This window comes from Acomys russatus, chromosome 8 (genome assembly GCF_903995435.1).
Source record: "Acomys russatus chromosome 8, mAcoRus1.1, whole genome shotgun sequence".
Classification (NCBI taxonomy): Eukaryota; Metazoa; Chordata; class Mammalia; order Rodentia; family Muridae; genus Acomys; species Acomys russatus.
The window spans coordinates 3,654,688-3,680,129 of NC_067144.1; the positions used below are offsets into that span (position 1 = coordinate 3,654,688).

Here is a 25,442-nt window from a genome sequence, read left to right on the forward strand (position 1 = left end):
ATGGCTACCTGTGTCACCCTTTCTTGCTTAGTCAAAGACAGGCACAAAGGCTGTCTGTCCAGGGAGCGCCGGGTAAGAGCAGTATGGTAGTTGTGAATATAACCGTCAGTGAATCTGTATCCAAATATTTAGATCTTTAATTTCCTTTATAAGAGGTAACATCTTTAAGACAAGAGTCTCCCTTTGTAGTCCTGGCTGTCCTGGAACTCACTCTGTAGAATAGGCTGACCTTTGAACTCAGAGCTGGCTACCTCTGCCTCCTGGGTACTGGGATAACAGGTGTGGGATACTACACTTGGAAGTTTATGACTTTTTTTTTGAGACAGTTTCCCAGTATGTAGCCTAGCCTGCCCTGGACTCACTTTGTAGATTAGTCTGGCCTCAAACTCACAGAGATCCACCTGCATCTGTCTTTGGAGTGCTAGGATTAAAGCCACTGCCCAACTTTTTTTTTTTTTTTAAAGATTATTTATTATGTATAGTATTTTGCCTGTATGTATGCCTGTGTACCAAAAGAGGGCACCAGATCTCATTATAGCTCGTTGTAGGCCACCATGTGGTTGCTGAGAATTGAACTTCAGTACCCTTGTAAGAGCAGCCAGTAACCTCTGCGCCATCTCTCTAGCATGACTCATTCTTTTTTTTTTTTAATTTTAGTTTTGTATTTTTCTTGTTTTTTTGAGACAGGGTTTCTCTGTGTAGCCCTGGCTGTCCTGGACTCACTTGAACAATCTACCTGCCTCTGCCTCCTGAGTGGTGGGATTAAAGGCGTGTGCCACCATGCGGTGGCCATGACTCATTCTTCAGAGGAAATGTGGTATGAGTTGCTGGTGACAGTACGGTCTCTGAGGTGCTGCCATTTGGTGACAGCCAAATGGTATCTGGATATTTTCAGTTTCCTGACTTCTTGCTGGGCTGACAGCAGTTTCTAGGGATCCTGCATTAAAACCCTATAAGAATCTCCTCTTGCAGTTGGTGACACCATCAGACTGACACCTGCTTTGATTTTTTTTTTTAAAGTCTCCCTTCTTGCTCTCTGATGCTGAGGATTAACTGTGAGGCCTCTGCATGCTGAGCAGGCGCTGTGAGCTGCCACACCTGCTGCAGTGCAGCCTCTTATCCACAGGTGTTTCCCAGGTTCATTGTGGCGAGTTTGCACAGAAAGCTGTGACAGTTGGGAACCACAGCGCTTGAGGACAGGCACCAGAAGCACAGAAGGGGCCAGCGTGGGTGTGTGTCATCTTGCAGAAGGGAGCTGAAAGGGAAGCTCAAGGCGGGCTGCCTGGACCCGTGTAGATCGCTTTCTCCAGGCCGTCTACTGCATTTAAGTACTCCAGCTCTGAGCTGTAGTGTGTGCACTCGAAGCTGCTGCTCCCCCTCACATATGCCAGGAAGTCGGGGGTGCCCGGGATGATGACATTGTCAGCTAGGAGCACCGTCCCTTTGCGCAACAGGCCACATTCCTGCAGGGACAGACGGGGAGGGTCAGGAATGCTTGGCAAACACAGTGCAATGGGACTCGGCATGGAGTCAGTCACTTCAGCTCCTATCCCTTCTCCCCTGTATCCAGCCCTAGCCCAGGAGGGACATGTAGGCAGCACAGTGAAGGTTTGGAGGCTGGCGGAGTGGAAGGGATGGTGGAGCCAGAAGGCCAGTTTCCCTCCAACACTCTATGCCAGGAATGTGGCGTCTTCACCAACAACCCTATCTTTGGAGATCACCTGGGCTGGGGAAGACAGTAGGTGCTGGGCTCTGCGCAGGAGGGAGAAGTTGTCCCTGGGCCCCCGACACAGTGGCTCTAGAACCCCCACATGCAGGGTACCTGTCTCTCCCCTCTGGGAAGTAAGTCTGCTGATAACATATACATGACTGAAGTGCCTGATGAAAAAATGTGCCTTGTGTGCGTAGGGGTGAGGAGAGCCAGGAGGCACCTGAATGTCTCATCTAAAGGCTGCCCAGGAGGCTTAGGGGTTTGTTTTTAATATAATCATGAAACAAAGCCCTTGTGTCTGATGGGGCCACATCTGTAATCTCAGCAGTCAGGAGGCTGAGGCAGGATTGAGGGTTCTAGGCTTCCCTGGCCTATGGAAGACACTTGTCTTCAAACACATTGAAAGCAGCCTAAAAATGGAAAGTTAAATCCAGTAAGTAGTGTGGGCTGACGTATATAGCTCAGTGGGAGGAGTGCAGCCATGCAGTTGTGACCCAAAGTGTATTCCCAGCACCCCACATGAAAATAAAATGTCCCACACTGAAGTGGGGGGGAGGGGGTAGGGGCTGAAAAGGTCTTGGGAGACTGGAGTGTTTGTATAGCAGAAGCTTCTGGAGAAAGATCCAAGACACACTTGCCCTCCCTGTGGCCAGCCCCTGATCACCCCCAGTCAGACTTGCATATCAGTGCTGTTCTCTCAACAGTTGTCCAAAGCTCTGGCTGGTCCTAGTAGTCATGTGGGGGTGGGGTGGGAGGATGGTCATCTCAGCCTGTGGGCTCTGAGACAGCTGAGGGACCCAGGCTGGTCAGCAAATCCAGGGGCTAGCCTCAGGCGCTACAGTGTGAATGAGTTTCACTATGGGTCATCATACATTCTCGCTTAGGAAGTAGAAAACAGAACGTCAAGTCAGCACTGGTTGGGAAGACATCAATGAAGAACTGTTCTGCAAGAAGGCAGCTGCCCCGTCCACTGTGAGGCCCTGCAGCTCAGGGCAGGAAGGGAACAATAGGAGCTGGGAGTTCCCAGGCTCAGCCAGGGACTTGGAAACATCAAGAGTCACAAGTCAGTAAGACTAATGACACTGAGACATAAAACTTGCTGGTCTCTGTTGGGCGTGGTGGTGCACACCTTTAATCCCAGCACTCCACTCAGGAGGCAGAGGCAGGTGGATCGCTGTGAGTTTGAGGCCAGCCTGGTCTACAAAGGGAGTCTAGGACAGCCAAGGCTACACAGAGAAACCCTGTCTTAAAAAAAAAAAAAAAAAAAAGACCAAAACTTGCTAGTTTCATCATGACAGCAAGGCATGTGCTTCTGGAGGTCTGGGGTCCCATTGCCCTTCGAGAACACACCTTTTGTGGGGACAGCCCCTACCCTACCAGTATTCAGATACCATGAGCCTCCTGGAATTGCAGGTGAGTGGGTACCTGTGCCTGAGCAGCTGGCATCTGTGCTGAGGGGACAGGAGAGTGTAGAATGCTGTGGGTAAGATGTCTGCTTGTGAGACGGGGTCTTACTGTCTAACCTAGGCTGGCCTCAAACAGGTGAGCCCCTGCCTTCAAGTACTGAGACTGTCCGTGTGCATTCCTAAGCCTAGGTAGTAATGTAGTTTTAGTTCTTTTTTATTTTGGTTTTGTTTTGTTGGTTTTTCGAGACAGGATTTTTTTCTGTGTAGCCCCCCTGGACTCGCTTTGTAGACCGGGCTGGCCTTGAACTCACAGTGATCTGCCTGCCTCTGCCTCCCCAGTGCTGGGATTAAAGGCATGCGCCACCATTGCCTGGCTTTTAGTTCTTAAAGATGCAGCCTCTGGGTTTAATTCCCCAAAGCCATACGGCGGGGGTGGGGGTGGGGTGGAAGTGCACCCACTGCCAATGTGGAGCTAATTGCCAGCTTTGAGCAGCAGCGCTGAAAACGGTTAGTTTCCTAGTGACTGAACAGCAATATTTGGCTCTTTCTAAAAGCAGGCCTGCAATTACCACACACCGAAAGCTGCAGAGGCCCATTCCCTGCACTGTGGTTGGCTCTCCTGCCCAGTTTGTCCTCTGCCCACAGTAGGTACCCTGTTTACAATGTCTGCCAGGCATGGACCCCTTCCCAAGTCAGCTTCCCATGGTTAGCCTGGCCTTTTTGGTCTCCTTTCTATCTGCTGACTGCCTGCCCTCTTCGTAAAAACAGGTTCTCTGGTACACTTCCTTTGCTCTGGGATATCCCTGCCTCCCACCCTAGTAGTGCTCACCACTTCCAAAATAGCGAGGGACCTCCGAAATATCCCCTGTCTCACCCTGTCCATGCTTCCACAAGATCAATGACATCCTTTTAGACGCCAGGACTCGCCTCCTATCACGTGTCCAGATCTCATGACTTGTCCTTTGTGCCCTTATATTCATGCCCAAGCCACAGTGGCCCTGTCCTGCCCCTGGGTTTGTTGGCTGATCTCTCACATTCCAGACTCCACTGTACATGACAGGGTGTACAGCGCTTGAGACAACTGTGGCTGGTCAACACCACATGGACAGCCCCATGTTGGCTGTAGAAGGCTGTGAGGAGACCCAGTGGAGGCCAAGGAGCCACCCCATGTCCCTCTACTGGCCACCAGAGCAGGACAAGGTATTATACCCTCAAGCTCTAGTCACTTTAGAGTGGGGATGCCCCCCACCCCCGTGAGAGCTGGGGTCCTGCTAGATGAAGGTGGCTGAACAGCAGTGCTGAGGGCTGAAAAGGTCTTGGGAGACTGGAGTGTTTGTATAGCAGAAGCTTCTGGAGAAAGATCCAAGACACACTTGCCCTTCCTGTGGCCAGCCCCTGATCACCCCCAGTCAGACTGTGTGGCAGCCAATTTTGCTCCTCAGGTACTCTTCTCTGTGTCCCTCAGGCCCGAGTGTTCTGGTCTCTGGTGTCCACTGCACTCCCTAGCAGCACCCTGCTTACAGTGCAGGGAGTCTCTGGCCTGGCACTGCTACCCAGAATCCCTTCCCTTTCATCTCCACCTGCCACAGGGCCTCTACAGTCCACTGACCTCTCAGACTGTCCCTGGACCTACCTATGCCCTTGGGCCACCCTCAGCAGGGCTCTTCAGTGACCTCAGTAATGACAGTGCAGAAGCCATCCTGCTGAGCAGGGCAAGTCAGCTCACCTCCAGGAGATGTGTGTCCGGCAGGTAGCGGTCTTTCCAGTGGTCCAGAAAGACCATATCCAACGTGTCCACATCGTACTTCTTCTTGAGCTGGGGGATGAGGTCCTGCGATGCCCCAATGAGGATGGTGACCTGGAACAGTGTTCTGTGTCAGCGCTGTGCCCACGGGGCTATGCAAGAGCCCGCACCTCCACCCAGGTATACATCTCTTGGGGGCTCTGGAGAAGAGTGTAAAATGTGTAGTCTTTCCTGGGGCAGCCCAGAGAGTTGCTTGCTCTGTAGGGTAGGTCAGTAAGACCGTGTCCCTAACTTGCTGGAGCTCCTTCCTTGACTCCAAGGGGCCCAGACACGGCAGGTGCTTAGTGACTGGCCAAAGACCTTAACCCCCCCACCCTCCCCCTGCCTGTCCAGCTCTCCCTGCCACAGCTGCCCACACCAGTTACAGGGCCGTACTTTGTCTCCTAGGCCAGCAAAGTCCACCATTTGCTGGGTGATGGCAGCGTAGTCAGGGTTCATCTCCATGGTGAGAAGCCTGCCTCCCGGTGGCAGCAGGCGGGCCATACGCACAGCTGAGTAGCCGCAGTAGGCGCCAAGCTCCAGCACCAGCGAGGGGCTGTACTCCCGAATCACTGCATCCACGATCTGGCCTGGTGGGTGGTGAGGTGGACAGAAGTACAGGTAGAAAGAGGGGAACCCCATCCTCAATTCTGAACCTTCCCCCTCTCCAGACTGGTAACATTCCCACTCTTCTCATGTTTCCAGCCTGAAACATTCCTACCCTTCCTTTTGTTCCTTCCTGACCTGCTTAGAAAGGCCCTTTGCCTCCCGATAACCCCGAGGCCCATAGTACACAGCCTTGGAGAATCTTCCAGCCCTTTGCGCACACACACACGCACACGCACACACACACACACCCCTCTAGCTCACCTACCTGGTTCCTCCAAGTGTAAATGTCTCCACAGGGGCTAGACAGGAGTACGACCCACAATTCCCTCTCCTTTTAACAGACTCTTCTGCCAGAACTCCCATACCCAGGTCATGCCCCGCCCCCCATGCCTCGTACCTTTTACGTTACCCACGTTCATGGCCCACTCCTTCTGTGAGCAGTAGCTGTCAATGGCCTCCAGGACACCCTCGGGGTCTCCAGGCTTTGCGTGCTGCTGAACATGGCGCAGGATTCGCTGCTCCTTTGTGTCGCCCATGAGCAGGTTGCAGATCGGCTGCTGCACGTTCTCAAACCAGCAGATAACTACCAAGGCCCAGCCCACGTGTCGCAGGAACAGGAGGAGGGCTAACAGGAGACCCAATGAGACGACAGCTAGCAGCATCTGCAGGGTGGGGGGCAGGGAGACAGGGTCAAGGTTCAGAGACTGCGTCCCCAGGGCTCAGGGCCTCTTGCTGGGTCACAGCCAGGTGAGGCTTGCAGCCTGCTCACTGCAGCCAGAGCAGGTGCTTGGCGTGCATGCGTGCGTGCGTGCGTGCGTGCGTGTGTGTGTGTGTGTGCCTCCTGAAGTCCTGTGTTGAGGACCGACCGGAAGGTGTGGTGGTCCTCAAGCCTGGAGGTGCCATCTTTCATTGAACTAGCATTCTGATCGGTTCAAGCTGAGAGAACTGTGCGCGCATAGGACGGGCCACAGGACCTGTCTGTTCCTGCATGTGGTGGAAGGTGAAGATTTCTTGGGAGGGGATCGTCTAGTACCAAGTCAGAAAACTGAAGAAGCTTTCCTTCATCAAGCAGAGACTGTTAATGGGGCTGGAGACCTGAATGGATGAGAGCTCACTGGAGAGAACCCCCGCCCCCCCAGCCCCCACTCCCCCATTCTCCAACTGGCTTCACAAGCCCCACAGATCACCAGGTGACATCCTGAGAATTCACCAGCCTAGTCCAGAAAGCTCTCCATCCTATTTTTGCCCTCAAAATTACCATTCTTTGCCTCAGAAAGTAGGAAAGCTGTGGCCCCTTGGTCTTTACTTCCTTTTGGTTGTGTGTGCAAGGTAAGCTCACCTCCATTATCAGTCCTTGTTTTCTTGAGTCAGGCATATATCCCAGGATGGCCTTTTTTTTTTTAAAATAAGGATTTATCAATTTATATCTTTATTATTATTATTATTATTTTAATTACTTAATATTTATACAGTATTCTGTCTGCATGGGAGCCAGCAGGCCAGAAGAGGGCACCAGATCTCATTATAGATGGCTGTGAGCCACCATGTGGTTTCAGGGAATTTAACTCAGGACCTTTGAAAGAACAGCCAGTGCTCTTAACCTCTGAGCCATCTCTCCATTTATTTTAAGTGCTGTGCATTTACACCCGCACACCTGCAGGCCAGAAGAAGGCATCAGATCCCAGTATAGATGGTTGTGAGCCCCCATGTGGTTGCTGGACCTCTGGGCAGTGCTTTTAACCACTGAGCCATCTCTTCAGCCCCCAGGCTGGTCTTGAGCTCATAACTCTCCTGGGGGCTGGGATTAAAACAGGGGTGTATCACCATGGTCAATGTTTTGGTCATTTCTCTGGGCCACATCTCCTTGTGAAAGTTGCTGGGGCTGTGCAAAATCAGTAAGATATGGGAGCTCTGCTCCTGCGATTGACTTGCTCCATTTGGCTGAAGACCCACAAAGGCAATGAGTGAGATCCTGGGTCCTCTGCCTATACAAGTGGGGAACAGCTGCAGACTACAGACCCTAAAACACACAGGGGCTGGGTGAGCTCGATGGCATGGTGTTTACCTAGCACACATAAGGCCCCAAGTTCCATCCGTAGTACAAGGTGAGCGTGAGTGTGTTCACACACACTCGCCTTTGGGTAAGCGAAAGTTGGGGGAGCAGCCCAGAGTTCCCACAGCTGACACTGTGAGCAGAGCTCAGTAAGTTCACAGCAAAACTGTGTGATTTCACACCAGTGACTCTAAAACAGAAGATGACACAAGCAAGAGGAGCCAGTGAAACTTTCTCTGAAGACTGTAGCCATTTACACTTCTTCCAGAGGGGGGCGCTGGTGATGACACAGACCCTGGCCTAGGCCGGAAAGGCTGGTGGAAGAGTCTCCAGAGGAGGCAGGTCCAGTCTCAGGAGAGAACAGAAGAGACCTGAGTGCGGAGGCCTTGCAGCCTACACTTACAGGAGCCTGTCTGCACAAGTGCTCACGTGGTTGCTGGTCTGCATGCATGCTGGGCCTGAATGCCATGCCCCAGAAGCTTGCTTCCAACATCCAAGCACCTGCCCCCATGCTCCGCTGTGGGAGGCCTGGGCTCCTTTTATTGAGCTGAGCAGACATGCAAATTTTATGGAATTCTGAAGAACTCAATTTGGCCTTTGGTCAACTTTTTTTTTTCTTTCTAGAAACTGACCTAGAAAAATCCAACTATTCCAGCACTTTCTCATTCTCACAGAATGTAGGCATCACTCAGAAGGCCTGTTGTCATAAAAAATCTTGGGAGAAGCAGAAGAAAGAGCTATTTTTTAGCTCAGGCCATAGCTCCCCACCACCACACACCAATAGCTAGTTACACAGCACACACATAAGCCCACAGGAAGCTATCCAGGGGAACAATGGCCCTTGGGAGTACTGGGCAGCTTACCAGAAAAGGCCAAGTAGGTGCAACAAAGCGGGAAAGGTGCCGGAAGCAGCCTGAAAGGCCGAGTGCTGGGATTGCGGGCATACACCAGACACCAGCCTCATTTTACTCCTTCCTTATGGTGTAATTTCCTAACATGTGCTTGGGTGTTTATGGTACCCATTATCACTACTAGAAGTGGCATTACAGTGGTGAGACAATGAACTCTATTGTCCATCTTTCCATCCATCCATCCATCCATCCATCCATCCATCCATCTATCCATCCATCCAAAAACCCAGCTAGGGAGGTAGCTCAGAACTTTGTCGAACATTGACAGGCTGAGGCAGGAAGTCAGGAGTTTGAGGCCGGCCTAAATTACATACAATATATATTATAGATACACATTAATAAATATACATTATAAGCCAGGCAGTGGGAGCGCACGCCTTTAATCCCCACCTTGGGAGGCAGAGGCAGGTGGACCTCTGAGTTGGAGGCCAGCCTGGTCTACAGAGTGAGTCCAGGACAGTCAGGGCTACACAGAGAAACCCTGTCTCGAAAAACCAAAAGGAAAAAAAAAAAAAAAAAAAGAAAGAAAGAAGACTCTCAGTGCTACCCAGATCTGCCTACTGATTTAATATAATCTTTACCAAAATCCCAAGGGCAGTTTTTTTTTTTCAGTAGAGAAAACCATGCTAAATCTTACTGAATCTCTAGGGAGCATAAATAACCAAATTAATTCTTGAAAAAGAAGTACCTTACAAAGCTACAATAATTAAAACAGAGTGGTAAGCCAGTTGAGTAGTATGGATATCTGTAATCCCAGCACTCAGGAATCTGAAGAAGGTCATGAGTTTGAGGCCAGCCTGGGCCATACTAGACTCTGTCTCAAATCAATCAATCAAATCAGTAAAAATTAAAAGAATAAAACCTCAAGAAAAAAAAAAAGAGGATTTAGGGCTTAGGTGTAGTTCTGTGGTAGAATGCTTGTCTAACGTAACATGCAAAAAGTGTTTTTAAAAGTAGGGCACAGGGAGAAGCTTGGATGCAGTTCAGCTGGCAGAATGAGTGCCTGGCCTAGCCCTGGGTTCCAGCCCTGCACCAGTTGAGCAATGCTGGCACGCTCCTATGATCCCAACATCCAGGAGTTGTGAAGCCCAGAAGGTCAGAAGTTCAAGATCATCCTTGTGAGTTCAAGGACAGCCTGGGAAACAAGATCCTGTCAGTGCAGTCTTCACATTGTTAGTCACAGTTACTGTGGAATCACCTGTCAAAGCCATGCTGTATTTCGCTGTCACTGAAATGCCCTTTTTCTGGAGTTGGACACTCAGCAACGCACACAAAGGTTCACTGAGCTACACTGCCAGCCACTTATTTTGAGACAAGCTGTTATTAAATTGCCCAGGCTGGCCTTAAAATGTACTTTAGCCCAGGAAGGCCTTGAACTTAGAATCTTCCCGACTCTAGCTCCCAAGTAACTGGGTTATAGGGCCTGCACCACCAGGCCTGATTTTTTTTTTTTCTTTTTTCTATTTAAAGTAAGACAATAAAGTTGGTAAACGTATGAAAAAATATTGGAACCCCTGCACACTGCTGAAGTGAAAACTGGTGGAAAGTTTTATGGTCTCATGAGAGGCTATCCCAAGAATCGCCACGTGACAGTGCTGTGTAGCCAGACTTGGGAGCAGGCCTCAGACATTTGTCTGCTCTTGCTCATGGCAGCATGACTCACAGTAACTCACAAGTGGAAGCAACCCTAGGGTTCTCCACGCTGAAGAGCTAAACCAGCCAGGGCACTCCACAGTGGAGTGCACGCAGCTGGGGTGAAGGAGGCACCAACCTATGCTGCAGCACGGATGGGCCCCACAAGTAAAACCCTCCAGACACCGACCAGCAGATAGCACAAAAGTGGCAGCTGACTAGCTTCTGGGGCAGCAGAAAGGGAAGAGGGAACTCAGTAGGTACAGAGTTACAGTGGGGAATGACAAGAAGGTTCTGGTAGGACTTACACAACGTTGTGAACGCCCTTCGTACCTGACAAATGGCCAAGTCTCATGTTTTCCTCCTAAAGTTATTTTAAAAAGTGCCAGAAGGTGGACTGAAGGGGACATTAATCATCTACTAATGGCACAAGCACAAAGGCTGCTGATGCTGAACCCTAGCTGGGTGTAGCTCAATCAGTGTGTGTTTGGCACATATCCCCAGCACGCCAAAATGTACACGTTCCTAGACGCGAGAAGTTTGATCTAGATGCTAAATTGCTGAAACCTATCGCCTCTTTCTCTCTCACACACTCACGCACGCACGTACACAGGTTAGAACTCTCACTGTTATAAATTATTAACTTCAGGTTGGTTGAAGGAGAGGGAAGCAGAGCGAGCCAGTTACTCTTCAGAATGAGTTTTATTAAGAAAGAGCCTCGGGCTGGAGAGATGGCTCAGAGGCTAAGAGCACTGGCTGCTGCTCTTCCAAAGGTCCTGAGTTCAATTCCCAGCAACCACATGGTGGCTCACAACCATCTATACTGAGATCTGATGCCCTCTTCTGGTGGTAGGTGCAGGCTGGAGAGTGCACCTCAAGGTGGGGTGGGGTAAAAGGGGGCACCGTGAGAACAATGGGGGAGATGGCTTCAAGTGGAACAGGAAAGAGTTATTGTGTACAGCCCAGGATGGGGTGGGGGGACAATGTCACAAAGGACATCTCTGACTTTTACAGCTTTTCAGGGGGTGGAAGGGAGTCAGTCTACCTAAGCTTCTGTGACTCCTGGCTCCACTGAACCACAAAGTTATCTTGTAGTTGTGAGGGGAAGGGCTGCAAGGCTTCAGCAGGGCTTTTGAAGTACTCTGGCTGAGAAGGAGAAAGCAGAGAGGGAGAGAAAGGGAAAACAAACAAACAAACAAAAAACCCAAAAACAAAAACAGAAAAGGAGGGAAGGAGAGGGAGGGGAAGACCGAGCATGGTGGTGCACACCTGTAGCTCCAACAAACAGAAAGTCTAGAGTGAGTGAGGCCAGCCTGGGATACACAGTGCATTCTGGGCCAGCCTGGGCTACATAGTGAGACCTGTCTCAAAAGTCCTAGGGCTACACAAAATTTTGTTTGGCCTTTTGTTTTTAAACACGTGGAGGCCACTTGCCCCCAGGGTAACCTCTAGGCACCACCCCCACCTGGAATCATCTAAGTTGGCCTTTTGATTGCTGTGCTGGGGGCTGGCTCATTAGGCTCAACTGCCTACATGTTGGATGGGCGCTCTGTGCTTCTTGGGCATGTTAGTGGCCAGCAGGGGCCAGGTGCTATGTAACCTCTTGTCTTGCCTTGCCCTCAATCATGCAGGATCCAGGAGACTTCTACCCCAAGCTTACAAAAGAAAGAATTGCTCAGGACTGTCCTGAAACCATTGTGATTCTTGCTTCCGAGAGCTGCCCCGCCCTGCCCCCGCCCCCAGTCCCCCCTCTTAGCCTCCCTGCCGCTTGGTTGTAAGAGCATCTTGATCTCAGAGGAAACATCTTTATGTTTTCCAGAAGTCAGAGTTGAGAGGGCGGCCTGTGGAACACAGCAGCCCCCTGGGAAAGCCTGTGTCCAGATCCAGAGGGATGCCGTGGCAGCATAGCACCAAACTTCTGCACAGAGAAGTTTCAGGGGTGCAGATGTGTCACCCCGCTCCATTCCTGCTGTTGCTTCTTGCGATGGCAGCTGGAGACACTCAGATGCAATACTACCAACTCAACGCTTCCTTTGATAAGAGTTGCCTTGGCCATGGTGTCTCTCCACAGCAATAGAATAGCTACTAAGGCACAAGGGTTTTTTTGTTTGTTTGTTTTGTTTTTGCCATGGCTATAGGAAAAGCAACTAACACAGCCTACAGACCTGTTTTGCCACTACTGAGACCAGCCACTGATATTGGCCCTGAGAATGGCTGAAGACTGCCCTCACAAGTCTGGCAGCTCAGAGAAAAGAGAGAGACAGGTAAGTGAGAAGCAGGACAGGTGGCAGGAAGGACACTGAGGCACAAGCAATGAAAGAAGAAGGAGCCCCACTCTGCCCACAGCTCCCCCAGAAGGCTGGAAGGGTCACCACCTGCGGCCTGCTGAGCAGGGCAGTGATGACTAGAGCTGCAGTGAGGGCAAGACAGAGGGCACCTGTCCTCCTGGAGAGGCTGGAGAGGTCCTCAGGGATGGACTACACTGTCAGCAGCCGGTGTGATGCTGAAGGACGCATTAGGGCGCACAGGGAAGCCAGGAGCCGAGATACCACACATTCATATATCCGTAGAGCCCTGCAATCCCTGCTGAGCTTCCAAACACAAAAAAAGCTAACAGAAGTATGAAGGCGCTGACACCGTGGCCTCCAGCCCTCCACAGCAGGACACTGACACTGTAGCTGTCTTTCCCCACAACTGTCTCAGACCTACCGTACAGCATCTATCATTTCTCCAGTCGGCAGAGGAAGGTGGAGGTACCTAGGGCACCTGAGAAAGCAGACATGGCCTATTGAGTATTGTAAACAAAGCTTCGTCTGAATGGGTCACAGGCTTGCCTGCTGGTACCTACTCTTGCCTGCGGAGCAAAGGGTTACAGATAGCTTTAGTGGACAGGATGTGCAGGCTGCCCTCCTGCTGGCTTCCTCGAGCATCGGAGAATACAATGAAAACAGCTGGTGCAGTCTGGCAGCTCACCACAGGCCAGCAACTAGAGTTTGGTTGAAGGTTTTCACCAGGGCTATGCACCAGCTGCATGCTGGGTTTTGCTAGGGATTATGGAAGTTGTAGTCATATTTATACTAAGGTGCAGCTCTTTGCCTACAGCAGATTCTAGATGCCCGCCCCCCTTGCCCCCGCCCCCACTCCAGCCTCCTCAGAGGCCAGGGCAGGCCCCGCCCTCCTCTGCTGTCTTCTCAAAGCCAGACCCTGTGTGCTCTAATGGCCCTCTATTGTGCACTTTGACGGGCAGCTGATCCAGCTCCAGCAGCAGAGAGACCCAGTGCTAGGAGCAGGATTGCTTGCACACTCTCAGTAGGAAGCAGAATACTGTGGAGAGGGCTGAGGGGACGGGTGAAGGGCACAAAGGGCTTGACACTGACCTATTCACCTCACTCTCTAAAGGGTAAATGGCCACACCCCCTCCCACAGCAAGCTCTAGTCCCCATCACACCAGTGTCCTTAACAAAGATTTTCTCTTTCCCTCCAAAGGCCTTAGCAGGTTCCTTTGAGTCTTTTCTGGCCCAGACCTCCACCTTGGCTGAAACAGGCCAGGGGACAAACCTGAACCTAGTTCCGCGATGTCTCAAAGTGACACCCTAAGGATGATCCGAGGACCCTTCAGCATCTGCCTGAGAAGACCCAAAGCCATCAAATAGATACTCCGTGTGTTGCAGCCACCGCAACACTTGAAGACAAGACGCGTGCCTCCCAGCCTTGGTGACTTGTGCAGTGCCTGGCCAGCCTTCAATGCCCGCCCTCCCGTTCACAGTGCTGGGTGGGAATAGAATCCAGGAGCTTGTATACGCCATGTAAGTTCTACTACGGAGCCACCCCGCCCAGGAGCGGAACTTTCATAAGCCCCAGTGCAAATCCAAATGGGTTCCCATGAACCAACTCTTCTTCCTGCTTCCAGGACATTTCCATTTCCCAACTCTGCTCAAGCCAGAGAGCTCCACCTTCCCCCCAAGCCAGTTTCATATAGACCAGACCAGGCTGGCCTCAAACAACCGACCTTAAACTCATCCTCCTACCTCTGGGAGCCAGGCGTCCTTGCTCAGCATCAGGCTTGGCTGCTCCTATGGAGCCAGGACTCAGACTGGCTAGTCCCAGCTCAGAGAGCTACATCCCACGTCCAGCTGGCCTGCTCACCAGACCTGAGAGATCGCTGGGTCCAAGGCTTCAGGCAAACAGCTGCTGCTATGATGAGGACAGACTTACTTCTCCCACCTCACTCACTGGGAGCTGGGTGGCTCCTGGTCTTCCTTCCTCTTCTGAAGGTGACAACTTAACCTTTGGTTTGGGGCTTGGGAGCTTGTCTTCCTGCCTCCTCATAAGTCCTTTCTGATGTCCGTGTCCCCACTCCTCCATGGGTGCTTGTCAGCAGGCTAGGACACACCTATCTGAACTCTGTGCTGTCACCACTAAGTCAACACACAAAAGCACCACTACCCCTACGTAGCCAACGCTCAATCCTCTTTTCCATTGATGTGATTGTCAAGGATCAGCAGATGCAACAAGGGCCCCCAATTGTCTTCTCTATGGTGCCTCCCCTACCCACTCCAGTTTCCCTCAGTAGGATGGAGCCTAGAGCCCTGCACCCACAAGCAGGCATAGCCCCTGGGCACTGCGCCATGTTCCACCCTTGGCTTCACCCTTTCACCGCTCAGGCCCTCCCTTGGGCACCCTAGCATCATCTCATAGGTTCCCATTGTAGTCTAAGCTCCACTCCTATCCATGCCAGCAGATAGAGCCCTTAGCACTCAGCGCACATAGCCTGTTTGGGACCTTGGACTCCATCCCCAGTGCCCAAGCAAACAAGGATAGGCGTGTCGCAGGTACATGGGCTGTGACTGTATGCAAGCATGCCAGACACTGGTACCAGGTTCCCTCTATTGCTCTCTACCTGTATCTTTTTCTTTTCTTTTCTTTCTTTCTTTCTTTTTTAAAGCAGGGTCTCTTGCTGAAAGTGGAGCTTGAAAATAGCTGGACTGGCTGGCCAGTGATCTATCGCTATCCCTAACGCCATCATTGGAGATGCAGGTGTACACCATTTTGTCCATTTTTTTTGCTTGTTTGGTTGGTTTGATTATTTGAGACAGGGTCTCTCTATGTAGTCCTGGCTGTCCTAGAACTCTCTATGTAGGCCAGGCTGGCCTCGAACTCACAGAGATCCACCTGCCTCTGCTTTCAGAGTGCTGAGATCAGAGGCCTGTGCCATCATGTCTGGCCACTTCGCCCATGCTCTACATGGGTTCTAGCACTTGGCACTCAGGTCCTCACGTGTGCATGACAAGCACAATGCCCACCTGGCCATCTCCTCGCTTTGAGACAGGGACCCATGTAGTCTAGGCTGTTCTTGAACTTTCTGTTAGCTAATGATGACCTGACACTCCTGCCTCCACCTCCTTAGTGTTGGACTTACAGATTCCTACACCTCCCTTCTCCTTTCTCTCTCTGTGCTGGGTCTGAATCCACAACTCTGTCTTCTAGGCAAAACAAACCCTCTACCTCTGAACTAGATATTTTTCAGATGTACAGAATGACTAGTTTGTATCTAATTAATAAGTTAACAAACATACTCTCAGTACATTAAAAAATTGTGCCGGGGCTGGGCGTATTGAAGCCCACACCTTTAATCCCAGCACTTGGGAGGCAGAGGCAGGTAGATCTCAGCGAGCGCTAGGTCATCCTGGTCACCATAGCAAGTTCCAGGCCAGCCAGGGCTACATAAGGAGAACCTGTCTCAAAAAAAAAAAAAAAAAAAAAAAAAAAAAAAAGGGTACCAGGTCTGGAGAGGATCCCAGGAGGACCCTTGACTCACTGGGCAGTCAGCCTGACCAACCTGGAGAGCTCCAGGCTGGTGACAGACCTTGTCTCAAATATCACAGTATCTGGTTCTTGAGCAATGACACCCAAAGCTATCCTCTGGCCACATGCACACATGTGTGTATGAGATGATGAATTCATGTGCTGTACTAATCTGCTACAGATCCTGGTATGTGATGAACTGGTAGTTGTTTACTTCCTAGTTGGCCTTTGTAAGATCCATGCCAAATGTCTAAATAATGTGACTTGAGGACACAGTTTAGTGTAAAGCATATATGTAGCATGCACAGTGTCCTGAGTCCCATATCCAGCAACACACACACACACACACACACACACACACACACACGTATATATTTACAATATACATAAACAATATAGCATATATAGTCTGCTGAGAGCCAGTCCAGTCCAAGGTTTTCTCAGAGGCTCTGATGAATCAACAAGAGGAACTTAGTTCTGTGTCCTCCTTACCCAGGGGCAGGCTGGCAAGACCTAGACTTGGGCTGGGGCCAGGGAATCAAAGGACTTAAGGATTTATTTCCTGGGAACTTGACTTTTAAGCCACCTCCACCCCAAGAGACTGTCGTAATCAGGCCCAAGGCTGCTGGTCCTCGGGTCTCTGAGACCCTTGAGAGACCCTGTGTTCCCCTGTGGAACAGTGCTTGATCCCATTGTATGATTGATAGCTTGCCACTGACTCTGCCCCATGTCCCTGGCAAATAGTACATAAGATTGATTTATTTATTAAATATACAGTGTTTTGCCTACATGTATACCAGAAGAGGGCACCAGATCTCATTATAGATGGTTGTGAACCACCATGTGGCTGCTGGGAATTGAACTCAGGACCTTTGGAAGAGCAGTCAGTGCTCTTTAACCGCTGAGCCATCTCTCCAGCCCTGATGTTGTACTTCTTAAGAAACTGTTTTGGTATAACACGTAGCTTATGTATCCCTCCTAAGCCACCTGTTCTGACTTATCTCTGATCCCCTGGTCCTTCCTCCTCAGGACCCAGCGAAATAACCTGCTGGTCTAGATCAAAAGTCAATATACAACAATAATATTATAGGAACAAGGGCTGGAGATTAGCTCAGTGGTGGTGGTGCACATCTTTAGTCCCAGCACTTGGGAGAAGGGCAAGGATGGTCTGTGAGTTCATGGCCAGTCGGATCTTCATAGTGAGCAAAACCCACAAAAATAAAAATTAAAAAGGTCTCAGGTTGGAGAGATGGCTCAGAGGTTAAGAGCACTGACTGCTCTTCCAAAGGTCCTGAGTTCAATTCCTAGCAATCATAAAGGTAGCTCACAACCATCTATAATGAGATCTGGTGCCCTCTTCTGGCATGCAGGTGTATATGCAGGCAGAGAGCTGTGTATATATAATAATAAATAAATGAATCTTTTTTTAAAAAAAAGCCCCTCCCCCCCAAAACCCAAATTAAAACAATTAAAATGAATAAAGGGTTAAGGTCATGGACTGAGTGAAACGAAAAGATAACGTCACTGCTGCTCTCTAGGGGTCTATTTTTTTATTTGTTGGTTATAAAAAGACACTGGTTTCTCTTTAGCTATCCATGACTCACAAGTATTCAGTAAATGATACTTTGTTAAACCAAACTGAGACATTTCTCCTTCCTCAGGGTCTGATCCCTCCAAACATCACACTTACCAAGGACTTCCTTTCATGGTAAGTTATGTGCAGGGTTGCACTTAGGTCGGCTCTCCCCATGGCAGGACCCAGAACCAGGTGGTGCCAGAGAGCTTTAAGGAACCTTGAAAAGCTTGGCAGGCCAGCTGTGGTAGTATCTGTCACCCACTGTTCTGGACGCAGAGGCAGGAGGATTGCTGCAAGCTCACAAGCCTGGTCTACACACCAAGCTCTAAGTTAGCAAGGTACATGGAAAGACCCTGTCTCAGAAGAAGACAAAACAACCACTCCATGTTGTGTCTTAAAACAAACCAAACCAAACCACAGGGCATGGTGGTGCACGACTTTAATCCTAGCACTTGGGAGATGGGGGTGGGGTGGGGGTGGAGGTGAGGGGGGTGGGGGGGTAGGGGTGGCAGGGGGATCTCTGAGTTCAAGGCCATTTTGGACTGTAGAGTGAGGTTCAGGGCAGCCAGGGTTGTATAAAGAAATCCTGTCTTGAAAAACCAAAACCAAACCAAACCAAAACAACCATTACCACAACAAAGCATTCTGATCTTATTAGAAGTGGTCGGCTTATTCATACCAGAGAAGTCCAATAGCTGTTGGCCTCAGAGGTCCATAAGGAATTCTAGAAAGCCCCTGAAGGCTCAGGAGCACCCAAGAATCTGCCACCAGACCTCCATCCGTGTGTATAAATGTCGGTGTAGCTTGTCCTTACTGAGGTCATCAAAATACCCTGAGGTCCCTGGTCCTGCCTAAAAATCACAAAGATTTGACTGCTTCTGCTTCCCGAGTGCTGGAATTAAAAGTTTGGCTAGCTACAATTTTTTATTTATGTGTTTCTGTGAGAGTATGTGTGTATGTGCGTGCCCATGAGGCCAGAAGACGGTGTCCTATCTCCTGTTGCTGGAGTTACAGGCAGCCATGAGTCACCTGAGGTCAGTGATAGAAAACAGACTTAGGTTCTCTGGAAGAGCAGCATTTACTCTTAACCCCTGATCCATCTCTCCAGCACCTAGGTTTGTTTGTTTATTTATTTATTTATTTATTGCTTTGTTTTGTTTCAAGACAGGGTTTCTCTGTGTAGCCTTTGCTGTCCTGGCCTCACTTTGTAGACCCGGTTGGCCTCGAAATCACAAAGATCCGTCTGCCTCCTGAGTGCTGGGATCAAAGGCGTGCGCTACCACCACCAGGATTAGAATTCTTTTTTAAACAAGAATAAGCTTGGGCTGCGGTATATAGAGCTCAGTGGTATAGAGAGGATTAGCACACACCAAATCCCAGGGTGCAACCCCAGGCCCGCAAAAAGTCAAAATGCTGCTTTATCTTTGTTTTTTCTGCTTTATCTTTGATCAAAAAGAGAAGTGGTTTTTTTTTTTTTTTTTTTTTTTTTTTTTTTTTAGAGAAGTGGGTTTTTTTTTGTTGTTGTTGTTGTTTTAGAGAAGTGGTTTTCGTTTCAACATAGAAGCACAGCATACCTTGGCAGCTTATCAGATTCTTAACTTCCTTTTCTTCTCTTCCTCTTCCTTCTATTAAGGCAGGGTCTCATGGACCCCAGCTTGGGCTTGGACTTGCTCCACAGCCAAGACTGGCCTTGCATTCCTGATCCTCCTGCCTCTACCTCCTAGATGCTGTACCCCTCATGACCAGATTTCAGATTCTGATCTTGTTCACTGGCTTTGAGGATTTATGACTTACTCGTTTCATCCTGTTTCCTTACATGAGTTGTTGATTTTGGAGGTGGGGAGGGAATAGGATTTCACGTAGCCCAGGCTAGCCTCACACTTGCTATGGAGAAGAAGAGGACACGGACTTTCTGATCCTCCTGCTATACTCTTTGGGTGCTAGGAATACAGACATAGCCCACTGTGCCTCATTTTATGAAGTGCTAGGGATTGAACCCAGGGCCTCATGCATGCCAGGCCAGCTCTCTACCAACTGGGCTACACTGCCCACATGTTGTTCTTCCCTTCTGACGGCAGAAAAACTTAAGAGGAAAAAGGAAAGAGACTTTAATACAACTGATAAAGCCAAAATCGCCTACAGAAATAACAGTGCTTTCCTAAAGGAATAGTAAAAGATGTTAAAACAACAACAACTGGGGCTGGAAAGATCCCTTAGTTCGGATCCCTATTCCCACTTAAAGCCAAACATGGTAATACAGGTTTATAATCCCAGTGCTGTGAGGTGTGTGTGTGTGTGTGTGTGTGTGTGTGTGTGTGTGTGTGTGTGAGAGAGAGAGAGAGAGAGAGAGAGAGAGAGAGAGAGAGAGAGAGAGAGAGAGAGAGAGAGAGCGACAGAGACAGAAGAACCCTCAGAGGCTTGTGGGATAGCTACTATGGCCTAAGCAGCAGTAAACAAGATAGAAGACCCTGCCTCAAACAAAGTGGAAGATGTGAAAAGGTACCCACATTTGTCCTGACCTCTATGGGCATGTATTTGCCCATAGTCACACACACACACAAACAGACATGCAAGCACAGAGCCAGGCGTGGTAGCTCATGTCATCCCAACACAGGATGTCCTGGTGCAAGTTTTAGACCAGTTAAAAAAAGAGGAATCAACTATAACAAATAAACAAATAAATAACTGTATATACTTAGGGCCCGAATGTTTGTGACTTTGAGTTTTACTGTGTTAGTACCCTCTCTTCCCCAATAAAAAAAAACTGACATCACAAGACATCTACAGCTTCATTTGCAAGAATAAACCTGTGCCTTTTTCTCCTCACTCCCTACCCCCTGCAAAGACAGGGTCCCAAGCCGGTTGTGGTGGTGCACACCTTTAATTCCAGCACTTTGGAAGGCAGAGGCAGGCGGATCTCTGTGAGTTCGAGGCCAACACAGCCGAGGCTACACAGAGAAACCCTGTCTCAAAGAGAACAAAACAAAAAATAAAAAACAACCACAACAAAAACAAATCAAAGACAGGGTCCCATTCTATAAACCCAGGCTGTCCTAGAAATCACTATGTGGCACAGATGGGCATCAAATTCATGACAGCTCCCCGGCTTCTGCCTCCTGAGTGCGGGGTCCACAGGTGCTGCGTTGCCACTCTGCTTAATCTATGAAGCTACTTATAAGAACACCCACAGTATGTCTGCCTTTAATATCTGGCCACAAAGGCTGGAGAGATGGCTCCAAAGGACCCAGGTTCAATTCACAGCACCCACATGGGCAGCTCACAACTGTCTGTAACTCCAAGATCTGACACCCTCACACAGACATACATGCAGGCAAAACACCAATGTATATACAATAGAAAATAAATAAAATTTTAAAAAAAATCTGGCCACAACTCTCCAAATTGTTCTCCAATTTTCTCCCTCTTAATTTCTTGTCACTTGGAACAAAAGCCTGACAGTGTGGGTCCTTGGTGGGACCCATGCTTGACGCAGCTGTCTTGTCCCACCAGGATCTGGGAAAGCCGCGCAGGCTAAAGCCTGAGAGACAACCTGACAGAAACCTCCGAGATTTCAACACATCATATGTCCTGTGGGTAACTTCTTGCCTACAGCCATGGTCCTCTACTGGGTCCATACACTGTTCCAGAAAGTGACGAGGCCTGAAACTTTGTGGTGAATCATTTCGGACAACCTGGGAAACCCTTCAGACTGCTCAACTACATTTCAAAAGCACTTGGCGCCTTACATCTGGAAATGTGTTCAACACATGCCCATCACACTCAAAAACTGATTTGCAGCCAACACCAACCTTTATGTGTTTTCTCAAGAACGGCCCTCACAAAACCTTTGCTCCTGCCAGTTAACAATTACCTTTCTCTTAGTACAACTACCCCTTGTGATGTGAAAGGTCACAGAACAGAAAATGGACTTCTGTTTAGTAGGAAGAATGTTTCCCTCTTTGGAGAAGTGTCCTCTCTTCTTTGAACGTTAGCCTGACAGCTCAAGGCTGCATCCCTAGAGAACTGTAGACCCCAAAGTGTCTGCTTGAGAAAATTCAAGAGGTCGAACAAATTTTCTGCTAGCCCCAACTTCTTCGGGAGAATGGGAAATAGGTTTCATAAGCCCAGCTGCCAGAACACGAGGGCTGAGCATAGGCCACCCTTCCCTTCCCTAATTTGTGTAATTGCTCCCTTCACTGACTTCTGCATTCCTTTGCTCCCCTTCAGACCACATCCACTTGTCACCTCTGCTTAAATGGGGATGCATCTGCCTGTCCCCAACTGTCAGCAGTTCCTAGGTAAAAGCTGCCCCTTCATTAATTATGGTAGTGCTGTTTCTCTGTGACAAGCTGCCCTCTTGGAGCCTTCCCTATCACAGAGGGCTACAAGTGCTTGTGACAGCTCCCGATGTACTCCTAAGGCTTGAAAGGCCAACAAGTACCCCAAAGTCCCTGGCTGGAAGATTTGCACTTTGTCTCACATTGCCCTTGTAGGCGCTAGCATAAACCCAAAGCCGGCTCCGGTGCTGCTGAGCTCCAAGGAGTCCCCTCTCTGTAGGGTAGCCCAACCTCTTGCAAGGAGAGACCCAGAGGCACACTAAAGTCTCTCAGAGAACACCTGTTGAGGAGATTGCTCAACCACTTCTCACTCTACTGACCAACCTTGGCCCTGCAACTCTGACCCTAAGGTTCGGATCCCAATCCAAGCAGTAAGTGAGACCCTCTCATGATGGGCGAGGCCCCGAATGTGCCAACATTCTGTCCAGGTTAAACCCAAATCCAGGCTCAAGCCCACCGAAGGACATCTCTCCCTCCTCAGCACTGATCTTCAAGCTCTTCAGAGAAGTGTGGAGACCTGCCTGGCTTCAGAGACACCCCCCACCCCCTGCCAAGATCAGATCCCTCCTTCACAAGCATCCACATGACCTAGCTCCGGCCGGGGCTCCCCTATGTCAGGCCCACTACCCAGATCTGGGGAACCCTTCGCCCGAGGTCAGCGCCATCAGCCGGGTCCCAGTTCCGAAGGTGCAGAATCTGATCCCGGTCTGCGCTCCCCGAAAGCGCAGAGGAGCCCGGGCGGAGCACTCACCTCGTCAAGGTCGCTCTCACAGATCTGGCCCCCGAGGCGCTCACGGTTCAGGCAGCGCTTAGGGCAGCCCGGACCGCGTGAGGTCCCCCGACCATGGCGGCGTTGGTGGCGGTGCTGCGCGGACCCGGCGCGCGCTTCCGGTCGCGGATCCGGGCTCTGACACGCGGGACACGGGGCGCGGCGAATGCAGCGGGAGGTAGGTGGGGTCGTGGGCGGTGCACGCGGAGAGGGCGTCCGGGCGTGTGTCCACACGGGGTCGCGGTGGCGGGGCTCTGCTGTATCCGCGTGGGCGTGCCCGCGCAGGCCGGGGTGCCACAAAACCTGTGTCATGGGTAGGAGGGGACCTGCTTCTACCCGGTGCTCCCTTTCTCACAAGGCACATGTTGAAGATGCTTTGCTTGAAGTCTTCCTGCGCTGGCCGCAAGCCCAGTCTCCTGGAGTTTGTGCTCCCGATATTAATTGTAGCATTGTCAAAGGCCCTGGTGGTCACCAGGTACCCCATTGGTCCACAACTCCCTAGTTGCAGGTACTCTTTGTTGTTGTAATTTTTTTGTTTTTGTTTTTGCCCCTAATCCCACCGCCATGTAGACCAAGCAGGCCTCAGATTGCCTAGCTAGTTTGCCCCCGACTTTTGCCTTCTGGAGGTAGAGTCATGAACTGCCTTGGTTTGTTGGTTTTGTTTTGTTGTTTTGCTTTTTTTGAGTCATGGTTGGTCCGTAGTGCAGCCCGAACTGACCTTGAACTACTTGCTCATCGCGCGCCTAGCAAGTGATTTTTACTTCTGCACGCCAGGAGTAAATGAAAAGACGGTAGACCCCGCCCCCAGCCCCGCCCGTACTTCTCAGGGTCTGGGTGTATCTTTGGGATGAAGAGGAAACAACACCAGGGACAGTTCTGGCTGAAATCAGGATAGTAAGCGAGTTCAAAGGGAGTCGGGGGAGGGGAGGCTGGACACCCCTCAGCATGGTTCACACTTCCCGCAACAGGCCAGGTTTCTCCAGTTTCCTGTCTGCAGTGGTAAGATGGGGGGCCTGAGTGGTCTCCGCTCAGAACTCGGTTCTGCTCACAGGGTGTCAATGAGGAGAGACAGGAGCAAGGCCAGGCCTGGATTCTTCGCAGAGGCAGTGGCATGGAAGGCCCTTGGCCTGCAGGGGGAGAGGGCAGGCTGGCTCAGGGCATGTGTAGGTTGGCAGAGGTCTTGTGGCTCAGCGGCAGAAGCTAGCCGGGGAGGCCGTCAAGTGGGAACCTATGGGATGGATCTTAAGGATCTAAGGTTGCTTTCAGTAGCTTTGCAAACTCCCAGGTCCCTGGCTCTTTGCAGCCTCCTTGATGCCTATATTCAGCGGGGACATTTACAATGATTTTGTGGAGCTAAAAAAGCAAAACAAGGCCGGGCATGGTGGCGCACGCCTTTAATTCCAGCACTTGGGAGGCAAAGGCAGGCGGATCGCTGTGAGTTGGAGGCCAGCCTGGTCTACAAAGCGAGTCCAGGGTAGCCAAGGCTACACAGAGAGACCCTGTCTCAAAAAACAAAAACAAACAAACAAAAAAAAAGAGGCAAAACAATCAATGTACCTGTGCCATTGGCACCACCGCCCTACATAGTGGCAGTAAAATATCTGTAAAGGAGGGACAAGAGAGATGGTGCAACACTGACTGCTCTTCCAGAAGACCAAAGTTCAATTCCCAGCACCCATATGGTGACTCCATTCCGAGGAGACCCAATGCCTTCGTCTGGCCTCTGGCACTGCTTGCCCATGGTACATAAGACATATATGCAAATAAACACTCATAATACACATAAAATAAAAATAAGAAAAAATGTTTAAATCTGTAGACAGGAGCTTCACTGACCTCAAACCTAGGGCCCTTCAAGCTGCTCGGAAGCCCCATGTGGCTTTGGGGTTTGCTTTTCACTGGGCAGGAGGCACTGTTGCTTTGGGGAATCCCATCTCACACCCCCAAGGAGTTCAGAGCTTTGCTTGGGTGAGGATCCTATGGGGTCCAGGGAAGATACCATTTGCCACCTGACTCCAGAGCCCACATCTGAGTCCCCGCCAGCTCAGCCTTGCAGCCTGTCCTTGCAGAGCAGGGGTAGACCCATATTTTCCAGCAGGGGATGTGGTGTGGTGCATCATCCAAAAAGAAGGTAGAGTAACAAGACACTTGGCATCTCTGAACAGCTACACGGGTTCCCCCCCACCCCCACAGGCGACTCCTCTGGTGGGTGGGCAGCCCATCTTATGGGTACACATTAGGGAACCATCTTATTTTGTCAGAGCAGTGTGCCCTTTATTTGGACCTTGCCGTGTCCGTTAAATTCCTACTTTCTGTTCACCCTGTTCCAGACAATAGAAAGGAACTAAAAGTGAAAGAACACTGTGGGGTCAGGAGGCAGAGATGAAGGCAAGACACAGTCTGGAGTGGAGACTGTGGGCAGGAGGAGGGGCCTAAGCACAGTGAGCTAGCGAAGGCCAGGATATGAGGGTTTCCTCCAGGAAGCTATAATCAGCTAGGTGAGGTGGCCCGTGACAGCCGCTGCCCAGGCTTTGCTCTATAGAGCGGTATCCCCCAGCCCCAGCCCCAGCCCCAGTAGGCTTCTCATATCCTTCTCTGTACTGACCCTTGCAAACGTTCACCGAGGACTTCTCCCAAGTGTTTATCAGAGAGGAGGCGCCTGGGTGTGCACAGCAGGGAAGCATATGGTCCAGGATAAGCCAGCCCTATCAATTGCTTGATAGAAACAGGTGGAAGGCACAGGGTGGGGCCTCAGGGCAGGGTGATCCAGTCGAAGCTCACGCTGGCAACAGGAGGACAGGTGTCAGCAATGGAAGGTATGATTCTTTTCCAGGTAAATATATAGAATCC

General features: G+C 50.3%; 2 protein-coding genes across 3 annotated transcripts in view; one reads left to right on the plus strand and one right to left on the minus strand.

The window, feature by feature from the left end:
- Positions 1 to 1,179: 1,179 nt before the first annotated feature.
- Comt (catechol-O-methyltransferase) lies at positions 1,180 to 6,171 on the minus strand. Its single transcript, XM_051150671.1, has 4 exons — positions 5,907 to 6,171; positions 5,297 to 5,490; positions 4,844 to 4,975; positions 1,180 to 1,463 (listed from the first exon to the last, which is right to left on the minus strand). The coding sequence occupies exons 1-4, from the start codon at positions 6,169 to 6,171 to the stop codon at positions 1,269 to 1,271; spliced, it is 786 nt and encodes a 261-aa protein (XP_051006628.1). The 3' UTR covers positions 1,180 to 1,268.
- A 16,411-nt stretch (positions 6,172 to 22,582) lies between these two features.
- Positions 22,583 to 25,442, plus strand: part of Txnrd2 (thioredoxin reductase 2) — a 53,454-nt gene continuing 50,594 nt past the window's right edge. For both annotated transcript variants that reach the window (XM_051150672.1, XM_051150673.1), the window contains exon 1: positions 22,583 to 22,770. In XM_051150672.1, the coding sequence (XP_051006629.1) occupies positions 22,668 to 22,770 (103 nt within the window). In that variant the 5' untranslated portion in view covers positions 22,583 to 22,667. The remainder of the gene's footprint in view (positions 22,771 to 25,442) is intronic.

Coding starts and splice junctions, on each gene's coding strand:
- Comt (XM_051150671.1), bottom strand. CDS start 6,171: ATGCTGCTAGCTGTCGTCTCATTGGGTCTCCTGTTAGCCCTCCTCCTG. Junction 4,976..5,296: donor TTGCTGGCCTAGGAGACAAA/GTACGGCCCTGT, acceptor ACACTGTTCCAG/GTCACCATCCTCATTGGGGC. Junction 1,464..4,843: donor CGGACACACATCTCCTGGAG/GTGAGCTGACTT, acceptor CTGTCCCTGCAG/GAATGTGGCCTGTTGCGCAA.